This window comes from Canis aureus, chromosome 32 (genome assembly GCF_053574225.1).
Source record: "Canis aureus isolate CA01 chromosome 32, VMU_Caureus_v.1.0, whole genome shotgun sequence".
NCBI lineage: Eukaryota > Metazoa > Chordata > Mammalia > Carnivora > Canidae > Canis > Canis aureus.
In genome coordinates this window covers 40,401,533-40,413,943 of record NC_135642.1, presented here as the reverse complement: position 1 = coordinate 40,413,943, position 12,411 = coordinate 40,401,533, and the positions used below count along the sequence as shown (strand labels likewise).

Sequence of the window (12,411 nt, the reverse complement as noted above, 5' to 3'; positions counted from 1 at the left end):
GTTGGCAGTCTTTTAACTGGAACATTTACTTTTAATATAGTTACTGATATATGTAGTTTGCTTTCCATTTGTAACATCTGTTCTAACTCTCTCTGGGACCCCCTTCCTTTCTTGCCTTCTTTTGGATTACTGTTTAATCGTTCCATTGTTTTTTTCACACTGTTAACTGGGAAGTTACACTTCTTTCTTTTCTTTTCTTTTCTTTTCTTTTCTTTTCTTTTCTTTTCTTTTCTTCTTTCCTTTCCTTTCCTTTTCTTTTCTTTTCTTTTCTTTTTTTTTCTCTTTCTTTCTTTCTTTCTTTTTCTCTCTCTCTCTCTCTCTTTTTTTTTTTTTTTTTTTTTTAGTGATAATGCTAGAATAGGGGTCAGCAACCTTTTTCTTTTAAGGACCACATAGTAAACATTTTTGGCTTTGTGGACCATATGGTCTTTGTCACTGTAGTACAAAAGCATCCGAAGATAACAGGTAATGATATAAATTACAGATAGAGGATTAGGTAAAGTCATCTAGGTAGAAGAGCACGGGGTTGGGATCAGAAACTGGGAGAACTTTTTTTTTTTTTTTTTTTTTTTTAAAGTGAAGTCATGGAAAAGGAGCTCTGAGAATGAGTCAGAAAAAGAGTGAGCCTATCAGGAAGATTACAAGAAAAATAATTGTCATGTGAGGACAGTTTCAAGAATGAGAAGATGGCTCTCTAGGTCAAATGCTATGGTGTGGCATGTTAAGATGAGGATTCAGAAGAAGCCTTTGGCTTTGGCAACTGTATGGGAATTGGTGACATTTTCAAAGAATATTGATAGCACTTGCCATGTGTGAAGAGTGGTAAAAGAGTGAAGAGTAGAAATACAAACCATTGATTTTCAAGTATAATTTTTTGGAACAGCAACAACAGAACTGCATAGATTTCCCAACCTCAGATCCATTATTGAGCTTAGAAATGTATATTTTTAAAACATTGCCCAGATGATTTAGATAAACTCTAATGGCTTGCCATCAAGATGTATTTGTGAGTGATATTTTGAGGCAGCCCCTCTTTTCCAAACACCAGCAATGATTGATAAAAGCAAAAAGAGAAAACCAAGTTGACGAATGGGGTGCAAAAATGACAAGCATTTCTGTTTCTGAAAAGTAGTAGAACACAAAGCAGTGAGTAGGGTGTGGCTCAGACCAGGAAGGTAAAGCAGCTAAGGTTTGGGTTTCTTTGAGGTAGTTAGTGGGGGATGTTGTTGGAATTGGGCTCATTGTTGGAAACCATGGGCCAGGATGTATAGGGCTCTTCTGTTAAAAAAGATATTTCTGAGTTTAGTTCTAGGGCTTGCCCTATTGTATACCTTTAGAAATCAGACTATAGTTATGCAGTGCATCTACTGGAGTAATGCAGGGCCTATCATGCTTAGCAGTAAGTAGCAGCTTTGCTATTGACTGCTGCCAGAATCCACAGTTTATAAGAAGTCTTCTTAAACCTGGAGTTTCAGGGGAACACAAACAGCTTTTCAACAAGGAACCTGCCATCTCAGTGCATACCATCAGTGTTAGTGTAGGACAGATCTGCTGATTTGAACAGACCAGCTGTAAGAAAAATACTTATGAGGTAACTGGGGAAATTGAATCCTGAAAAATATCAAATTTTATATTTAGTATTTTCAAGGAGATGAGTAATATCCCTTAAATTAAAACAATTATGGCATTTAAGGCAGAAAAAAGATCAGGTGGACATGAAATAACAGAAACTTCCTAAGTGAATGGCATAATGTTGATAAATGGAAAATCAGTAGGATGTCTGTTTTCTAGTATTTATGAAATCAGTGTAGTGTCAATCAAAATGTCAGAAGATTTTTTCATGGTAGTGGATGTGTTTATCTTAGAATTCTTATTGTAAAAGTCAAAGTACATTAAAGAACAAATTAAAGTGATAAGCCTTCCAGATATCAAAACTTATTATAAAGCTATAATAATTAAGATAGGTTCAGGGATGGACAGATAGATTAGTGGAAGAGAATACAGAACCCAGAGCACATTGATTTTTATATGGAATTTGCTACATGACAAAGGTGGCATTATAAATCAGAGGGGAAAGATTGGACTCTTTTATTGTGGTACTGATTAGATTGCTAATCTGAATTGGCATGAAAACAAGAGTACTATGAAAATTCTATATGGATTAAAGACATGAGAAAAGAATAACTTAGGCCTTTTATTTTATTTTTAATTTTTAAATATTTTTTTAAAGATTTTACTTATTTGACAGGAGAGAGTACAAGCAGGGGAGCTGCAGAGGGAGAGGGAGAAGCAGGCTCCCAGGGAGCCCAATGTGGGGCTTCATGCAGGGCTCAATGTGGGGCTCAATCCCAGGACCCTGAGATCATGACCTGAGCTGAAGGCAGACCCTAATCTGACTGAGCTACCCGGGTGCCCCGAACTTTGAAGAAAACTTTGGGGATGATAACTTTATGTCCTCAGGATGAAGAGGGATTTTTTAAAAGTAGCAGGAGATAATGCTATGTAGGCATTAGAGCCAGACTGCCTGCTCCATATCTCAGCTTTATCATTCTGGTTATGACTTTAGGTAAGTTATGTAATCTTTCTGTGTTTTCTAATTTATAAAATGAGGAGGATGATGGTAAAAAAAAACCCTCAGAGGGATGCCTGGGTGCTCAGTCAGTGGGTGTCCAACTCTTGGTTTCAGCTCAGGTCATGATCTCAGGGTCATGGGATTAAGCCCCAAGTTGGGCTCTGCACTGAGTGTGGAGCCTGCTTGGGATGCATTCACTTTCTCTTCCTCTCCCTCTGCCTCCCTCCACTTGAGCTCTCTCTCTCTCTCACATGTGTGCATGAGCATGTACCCTCTCAAAACAACAGAAAGCCCTCAGAGAGAAATAAAATGTGAAATAATTAGAAAAATTATTGGTACAAATAAACATATAATAAGAATTAACTGCAATTATTGTTACTGTAATTTATAAACATATAATAAGAATTAACTGCAATTATTGTTACTGTAATTTATTAAAGAAGAAATCATAACCTGTAAAGGCTTGATAAATATGACTGTTAAAAACGAAAACTTCTCTGCAACAAAGGTATTTATTATAAACAAAATAGAAAGGTAAGGCACTGATTGGTAGGAGATATTTGTCACACATTTAACTGACGATTAATATCCAGGGTATATGAAAAACTCTTTCAAACCAATAAAGATAAGGTAACTCAGAAAATGGAAATGAATAAGCAACATAGTCCAAATGGTAAATGATAGGATAAATGTTGCGCTTCTCACTCTGGTAATCAGGGAAATGCAAATTAAAGTAATGGGATACCTTTTTGCACTTACACTGGCAGAAACTGAAGTCTGGTGATACTCTTATTGGTATGGAGGCAGAGAAACATGAGTGCTTTCTGCATTAGCTGTGAAATAGTTGGGACAACTACTTTGGAGAATATTTTCTTAATACCTAGTAAAGTTGAAGATACTTAAAACCCAGCAATTCCACTCCTAGGTATAAAGCCCAGAAAAGGCATATGAAAACTGTAGGATTGTTGTAATAGTGTACTATTGTAAATATTCTAAGTGTTCACTAGAAGAACAGTATATTGATAAATTGTGGTCTAATCGTATAGTGGGATTTAAAAAAATAGTCTATTTTTTAGAGCAGTTTTAGATTAGGTTCATAGCAAATTTGAACAGAAGATTCAGACCCCCTGCCTGCCCCCACACATGCATAGCCTCCCCCATTATTAATCCCCCCACCCTGTGGTACATTTATTACAGTTAATGAACCTACATACAATGGCATATTATTTGGCAGTTAATGAACTTTTACATGCATCAGTTTTTTAAAACTTAAAAAAATGAAATAGTACTGTCTATTATTTATGGAGACTCACATATGTAATAAAAATATAGAAACATGTATGGGAATAATACCGAGCTCAGGATAGTGGACCAAAAGAAGGAGCTTTAACTATATCTCTAATATTTTGTTTATAAACCAATCTGGAGTCATTACAGCAGTTTTCGACTTCTTGCATTGGGTGGTAGATATGATTGCTTTTTTTAAAAAATTAGTTTAAGAGGTAGAATTTAGTGATTCATCAGTTGCATGGAACACCCAAGTGCTTATTAATCAAGAGCCTTCCTAAATCCCCATCACTTGATTATCCCTTCCCCCCCACCTCCCTTCAGTAACTCTGTTTGTTTCCTAGAGTTTAATGTCTCTTATGGTTTGCCTCTCTCAATTCTCTCTCTCTCTCTTTTTTTTTTTTTTAAGATTTTATTTATTCACGAGAGACACAATGAGAGGCAGGCTCCATGTAGAGAGCCCGATGCGGGACTCCATCAGGGGACTCCAGGATCACACCCTGAGCCAAAGGCAGACGCTCAACCACTGAGCCAACCAGGCGTCCCTCTCTCTCAATTTTCATCTTATTTTTATTTTTCCTCCCCTTCTTTGTTCATCTGTTTTGTTTCTTAAATTCTATGTATGAGTGAAATCATATGGTATTTCTTTCTCTGACTTATTTCACTTCTCATAATACCCTCTAGTTCCATCCATGTCATTGCAAATGACAATATTTCATTTTTTTTAAAGATTTATTTATTTGAGAGAGAGTGAGTGAGCACTAGTGGGAGGAGGGTCAGGGGGAGAGGGACAAGTAGACTCCCTACTGAGCAGGGAGCGCCACTTGGCCCCGATCCCAGGACTTTGGGATCATGACCTGAGCTGAAGGCAGACACTTTTTTTTTTGTTTTAAAGATTTTATTTATTTATTCATGAGAGAGGCAGAGACAATAGGTAAAGGGAGAGGCAGGCTCCCTATGGGGAGGCCAATGCGGGCCTCTATCCCAGGACCCCGGAATCATGACCTGAGCCAAAGGCAGACACTCAACCACCGAACCACCCAAATGCCCCTGTTTTTTTTTTTTTTTTTAAGATTTTATTTATTTGAGAGAGCACAAGCAGTGGGGAGGGGCAGAGGGAGAGGGTGAAGGAGAGGGAGACAAGTACACTCCCTGCTGAGCAGGGAGCCTGACTCAGGGCTCTATCCTAGGACCCTGAGATCATGACTTGAGCTGAGATCAAGAGTCAGATACTTAACTGACTAGGCCACCCCAGGTGTCCCTGAAGGCAGACACTTAACTGACTAAGCACCAAGAACTGATCTATGCCCCAAGATTTCATTCTTTTTGATGTATAATATTCCATTGTATATATATACCACATCTTTATCCATTCATTTTTTTTTTTAAAAAGATTTTATTTGTTTATTCATGAGAGACACACAGAGGCAGAGACACAGGCAGAGGGAGAAACAGGCTCCATGCAAGGAGCCCAATGTGGGACTTGATCCTGGGATTCCAGGATCATGCCCTGGGCCAAAGGCAGGAGCTAAACCTCTGAGCCACCCATGGATCCCCTCCATTCATCTTTTTTTTTTTTTTTTTTTTGATAGTCACACACAGAGAGAGAGGCAGAGACACAGGCAGAGGGAGAAGCAGGCTCCATGCATTGGGAGCCCGACGTGGGACTCCATCCCGGGTCTCCAGGATTGTGCCCTGGGCCAAAGGCAGGTGCTAAACTGCTGTGCCACCCAGGGATCCCCTCCATTCATCTTTTGATGAACATCTGGACTTTTGTCATATTTTGGCTATTGTGGACATTGCTCTTATAAACATTGGTGTGCATGTGCCCCTTCAAGTCACCATGTTTGCATCCTTTGGATAAATGCCTAGTAGTACGTAGTAGTAGTGCTAGGTGGTAGGGTAGCTCTATTTTAAACTTAAAAAAAAATATTTTATTCATTCATTCATTCATTCATTCATTCATTCATTCATTCATTCATGAGAGACACACAGAGAAAGGCAGAGACATAGGCAGAGGGAGAAACAGGCTCCTTGCAGGGAGCCCGATGTAGACTCGATCCCCAGACCCCAGGATCATGCCCTGAGCTGAAGGCAGGCACTCAACCACTGAGCCACCCAGGTGTCTCTATTTTTAACTTTTTGAGGAACCTCCATACTGTTTTCCAGAGTGGCTGCATTCCCACCAACAGTGTAGGAAAGCTCCACTCTCTGCATGCTCGCCAACATCTCTTGTTTCCTGAATTGTTCATTTTAGCCATTCTGACTAGTATGACGTGGTATCTCATTGTGGTTTTGTTTTGTATTTTTTTCATGTGTATGACTGCTTTTTATATGTTCCATAATATTCTCTGTGTTTGAAGATCATTCAGGAAAAAGGTAAAAAGCAGTTTCTTCACTTGAGGACTTAGACAAATATGCAGTAGTATGAGAGAGAAGTAACTGAAGATATTTAAAAAAAAATAACATGGCATCTTTATATGGTAAAGGATAAAATAAAATAAAAAGGAAAAGAGTGATAACACATGAGGATGGTTTTTTGATGGGGCAAGTTACTGATGGAGATGATAAGAAATGTTTTTTTTTTTTTTTTAAGCCCTGGAAAGGATGTGGAATATATTTTCTGTGTAGACTGGAATGGAAAAGCAGAGAAGAGATGAAAATAGGAATATTTTCATAGGAAAAGGCACTATTTTCTCAGTGAGATACAAAAGTGAGATACAAAAGTTGAAATCATTCTAGAGGTGTTATATATGTGGGGTTTGAGAAGATTGGAAGGATATGCAGAATACTTGTAAGGAATGAAAAAAGGTTAAATAGGTAAAGTTTATGAAATAAGGTTAAACAGGAAAAGGGAGGTTTGAATAAAATTTATAATAGTACCTTGCTGTATAATTCTGTCAGCTTTGTTCAGCAAGCCAGAGGCAGGATCTTATTGTTGCCTGCCTTATCTTGTCACTTAGGAGAGGTGGAAAGTCAAGAGTCCAAAAGGCCTTGACAATATATCTATTCTGTAGCAGGTTTCTCTTATTCTCTGAGTTATAATTTCATCTAGTTTAATTTTTTTGTTTATTTTTAATTTTTTTACTTTTTTCAAGTTTTTATTTAAATTTCAGTTAATGTACAGTGTAATATTAGTTTCAGGTGTAGATTTTAGTTTTTCAGTACTTTCATATAACACCCAGTGTTCATCACAAGTGTCTTCTTTAATTCCTGTCACCTATGTAACCAATCCCCCCCACTACCCCAGCCTCTGGTAATCATCAGTTTGTTTTCTGTAGTTAAGAGTCTGTTTCTTGGTTTGCTTTTCTTTCCCGCCTCCATGTTTGTTTTGTTTCTTAAATTCCACACAAGTGAAATCATATGGTATTTGTTTTTCTGTGACTGGCTTATTTCACTTAGCATAATACTCTCTAGCTCCATCCATGTCATTGCAAATGGCAAGATTTCATTCTTTTTAAAAGAGATATGTTTATTTTAGAGAGAGAGTGTGCACATGTCGGGGGAGGAGCAGAGGGACATGGAGGGAATCTCAAGCAGACTTCCTCCTGAGTGGGGAGCCAGACTCGGGGCTTGATCTCAGACCTTGAGATCATGACCTGAGCAGCAGTCAGGAGTTGGATACTTAACCGACTGAGCCACCCAGGTGCCCCAAGGTTTCTTTCTTTCTTATGGCTAGGTAATATTCCATTGTGTATGTGTATATCACCTCTTCTTTATCCATTCATGGATAAAGTTAATGGACGTTTTGGGTTAATGGACGTTTGGGTTCTTTACATAATTTGGTTGTTGTTGATAATGCTGCTATAAACATTGGGGTGCAAGTATCCTTTTGAAGTAGTATTTTTGTATCCTTTGGGTAAATCTCTAGTAGCCCTGGATTGTAAAGTAGTTCTATTTTTAATTTTTTGAGGAAATTCCATACTGTTTTCCCGAGTGGCTGCTCCAGTTTTCATTCCCCCTTTTCTGCATCCTTGCCAGCATTTGTTGTTTCCTGTGTTGTTAATTTCATCTATTACTGTTTTTAATTTCAAAAATTTGGTTTCATTAATGGCATTCTTTCTTGTTTTTGCTTTATCTACAAGAACTTTTGGGTGCAGGGTGATTAGACTTGCGTGATTATTCTGCCCATTTTAATTCAGCCTTTGGTGAGGCTCTTCAAATACAAAGAAAGTACTTGACTCTAATCTCAGGTACTTTAGAAACATTTCAAATAGGGGACAAAATAATTTTTATTTGTACTGTGAATTTTAAATTATTAGTGTAATAAAACATGGAAAAAATCTTTGGCAAGTTGCTGTTTTAGAAAGTGTCCAGATTTGGATGATAAAATGTAATATGTGATCTTGATGAGAATGTTTTCAAGACTGTTTCTTTAAAAAAATATATTTTATTTAAATTAATTTGTCAACATATAGTATAACACCCAGTGCTCATCTCATCATATGCTCTCCTTAGTGCCTGTCACCCAGTTACTCCAACCCTACTAACCTCCCTTTTGCAACCCTTTGTTTCCCAGAGTTAGGAACCTCTCATGGTTTGTCTTCCTCTCTAATTTTTCTTCACTCAGTTTCCTTCCTTTCCTTATAGTTCCTTTTACTGTTTCTCATATTCCACATGAGTGAAACCATATGATAATTATCTTTCTCCGACTAATTTCATTCAGCATAATATCCTCCAGTTCCATCCACGTTGAAGTAAGTGGTAGGTATTTATCCTTTCTGATGGCTGAAAGGATATACAATTCCATTGTACATATATACCACATCTTTATCCATTCATCTGTTGAAGGACATCGTGGCTCCTTCCACAGTTTGGCTATAGTGGACATTGCTGCTATGAACATTGGGGTACAGATGTCTCATCGTTTCACTACATCTGTATCTTTGGGGTAAATACCCCGTAGTGCAATTGTTGGGTCGTAGGGTAGCTCTATTTTTAACTTCTTGAGGAACCTCCGCACTGTTTTTCCAGAGAGGCTGCACCAGTTTGCATTCCCACCAACAGTGCAAGAGGGCTCCCCTTTCTCCACATCCTCACCAACATCTGTTTTTTTCTTGTCAAGACTATTTCTAGACTAAGAGGTAGGATTTTATGTTCTGAAAGATGTAATCAACATGATTTAAGCCTTTCTTGAGCATCAAAAAGTGAAGATTGCGTAATATGATTTCTAAATGTTTCACACCTTTTATGTTACAGTTCTTTTGCCACGAAAATGGTTTGCACGGTCTTGAACACATACTATCCATGCTGATGGGACAGGGTCCAATATGAATATAAATGATGGAGGAAGACGACGCTTTGAGGATAATGAACATACATTACGTATATATCCTGGGACAATTTCAGAAGGGACTATCTACTGTCCAATTCCTGCCAGAAAAAACTCCACAGCTGCTGAGGTGATTGACTCTCTTATAAACAGACTTCATCTTGACAAAACGAAGTGTTACGTTCTCGCAGAAGTAAAGGAATTTGGTGGAGAAGAATGGATACTCAACCCCACAGACTGTCCAGTTCAGCGAATGATGTTGTGGCCCCGGATGGCTCTGGAAAATCGCCTGAGTGGAGAGGACTATCGCTTTCTTCTGAGAGAAAAAAACCTTGATGGATCAATCCATTATGGTAGTTTGCAGTCATGGCTACGGGTAACAGAAGAGCGTCGCAGGATGATGGAACGGGGTTTTCTCCCACAGCCTCAGCAGAAAGACTTTGATGATTTGTGTAGCTTACCTGATTTGAATGAGAAAACTCTTTTAGAAAACCTACGAAATCGCTTTAAGCATGAAAAAATTTATACCTACGTTGGCAGTATTCTAATAGTGATTAACCCATTCAAGTTTCTTCCTATTTATAATCCCAAATATGTCAAAATGTATGATAACCACCAATTGGGAAAACTGGAGCCCCACATTTATGCTGTGGCTGATGTTGCTTATCATGCCATGCTTCAGCGCAAAAAGAATCAGTGCATCGTGATTTCAGGAGAGAGTGGTTCTGGGAAGACTCAAAGCACAAACTTTCTTATTCACCACCTTACTGCTCTCAGTCAGAAGGGATTTGCCAGTGGAGTGGAACAAATTATTCTTGGAGCTGGACCAGTACTTGAGGTAAGTGCGTAGAAATACTGTTTAAACATATCTTTGAAAAATAAAACATAAACATTTTGTAGATGTGAGAAAATGAGACTAGAAGTATAGACATCATTTTTAGTTACCAAGGAAAACTGAAAGATGGGAAAGCAAAAAAGGCAGTGTGGAAGTTTAAATGGTGTGACAGTGGCAGTATTTTTTTCAAGGGTGTTTTTGGGTCACAGTGATGAAGAAAGGGATGATTGGAGGCATATGCATCACCTTGTAAAGGGAAATAGCAGGGACAGGACTCCTGTCTGTAATTGGGCTGTGGAATTAGGTGGCTAGGAAATATATTCTTAGTAGTAGTATATTTGTATCCCTGCAACTTTGACATCTGTGCCTAGTATTGAGTTCAGTTTTGGAAATGTAGAGAATATGGGAAAAATTTTTTAGTTCTATAATGTTTTAGAAGTAATTTTACCAAAGGTAGAAAAGAAAGAGAATACACTATTTTTGTTTTAGAATTGGAAGGAAAGGGCAATATTTTTTTTGAAAGATTTTATTTATGAGAGAGAGAGAGAGCACAAATAGGAGGAGGCGCAGAGGGAGAGGGACGAGCGGACTCCTCACTAAGCGAGGAGCCCTACAAGGGCCTCAATCCTAGGATCCTGAGATCATGACCTGAGCTGAAGTCAGATGCTTATCCAACTGAGCCACCCAGGTACTCCTCATTACTTACTTTTTAAAAGGGATTTTGTGAAGTATAATTGATATACACTAAACTGCACATACTGAGTATGTACAATTTGATAAAATTTGACGTGTGTATATATATTAATTAAACCAACCACCACAGTCAGGATACTGAATATATCCATTATCCTTATCCTCATAGCTCTTTGTGATTCCTTTCTCTCACCGTTTCCAGCTTACTCATCTACAAGAAACCATTTACATACTTTGTCACTATACATTAGTTTGTTATTTCTATAAACTAATTTTATATAAGTGGAATCATAACAGTGTGTACTTTTTTATGTTTGACTTTTCTTGGTATAGTTATTTCAGGATTCATCTGTGTTGTTGTTAGTGTCAGTGATTCATTCCTTTTGCTAAGTAGAATTCTGTCTGGGTGGACCACACTTGGTTTATCTGTTCACCTATTAATGGATATATATAGGTTGTTGCTAGTTTTTTGGCTGTTACACATAAAAACTCTATAAAAGTCTTTTGGATAAATACCTAGGAGTGGAATGACTAGGTCATATGATAGGGTATATGCTTAACTTTTTGAGAAACTGCCAAATTTTTCCAAGGTGGTTGTACCCACCATTTTATATTCTCACCCAGCAGTGTGTTCCAGGTATTCCACATCCTTGGTAACACTTGATAGAGTCGTTCCTGTAAATTTTAGCCATTCTCACACACACACACACACACACACACGCACACACACACATATAGTGGTATCTCATTGAGGTTTTAATTTGTATTTTATAGTGATTAATGCTATGAGCATATTTTCATATGTTTATTTGCCCTTTCCATATTTTCTTTGGTGAAGTGTTTGTCACAATTTATTGCCCAACTTTTTATTGGGTTTTCTTACTGTGTTTTGAAAGTTTTTTGTAAAAAAAAAAAAAAAGTTTTTTTGTGTAGTGGCTACACGTGTGTGTGTGTGTACACATTTTCTCCCAGATTTAACCACCTTCTTCTTTTTTTTTTTTTTTTGAGTATAGTTGACACCATGTTATATTATTTTAGGTGTACAACTTAGTGATACCACAGTTTATAATACGTTTATGTTTACCACATGTTTGTGTTTACCACATTTACCACAAGTGTAGCTACCATCTATCCTGATACATTGCTATTACAATGTCACTGATTCCTTATGCTGTACCTTTTATTCCTGTGATCTACTCATTTCATAAGTGGAGGCCTGTTATGCCCTCCCCTTCATCCATTAGGCCCAACCTCCCACCCGTGCCCCTCTGGCAACTATAGTTTGTTCTATTTATTTATAGGTTTGCTTTTGCTTGCTTTCTTTCTTTTTTTTAAAGTGTTTTATTTTTTTGATAGATTTTATTCATTAGAAAGAGAGAGAGAAAGAGCACAAGCAGTGGGAAGAGGAAGAGGGGGAAGCAAACTTTCCATTGAGCAGGAGATGCAGGGCTTGATCCCAGGACCCTGAGATCATGACCTGAGCTGAAGGCAGAAGCTCAACCAACTGAGCCACCCAGGCACTCCTGACTCTGCATTTTATTTGTTTCTTCTTCTTTTTTTCCCCTAGATCGTTATGAATGAAATCCTATGGTATTTCTTTCCCAATCTGACTTATTTCATTTAGCATAATATCCTTTAGATGCATCCATGTTGTCTCAAATGGCATGATCTCATCCTTTTGTATGGCTGCATAATGTCCCTTTGTATATCCACACCACATATTCCTTATCCATTCATCTATTGATGAATACT

At 37.8% G+C, this 12,411-nt stretch overlaps 1 protein-coding gene across 10 annotated transcripts in view; it reads left to right on the top strand.

Moving 5' to 3' along the window:
- The window catches only part of MYO9A (myosin IXA), a 263,829-nt gene that overhangs the window by 33,655 nt on the left and 217,763 nt on the right, over nucleotides 1–12,411 (top strand). For 9 of the 10 annotated variants that reach the window (XM_077881727.1, XM_077881730.1, XM_077881731.1 and 6 more), the window contains exon 2: nucleotides 9,059–9,969. In XM_077881727.1, the coding sequence (XP_077737853.1) occupies nucleotides 9,130–9,969 (840 nt within the window). In that variant the 5' untranslated portion in view covers nucleotides 9,059–9,129. Of the gene's footprint in view, nucleotides 1–8,922; nucleotides 8,944–9,058; nucleotides 9,970–12,411 lie in introns of those variants that run through there. The other variant, XM_077881726.1, reaches the window with a different exon arrangement.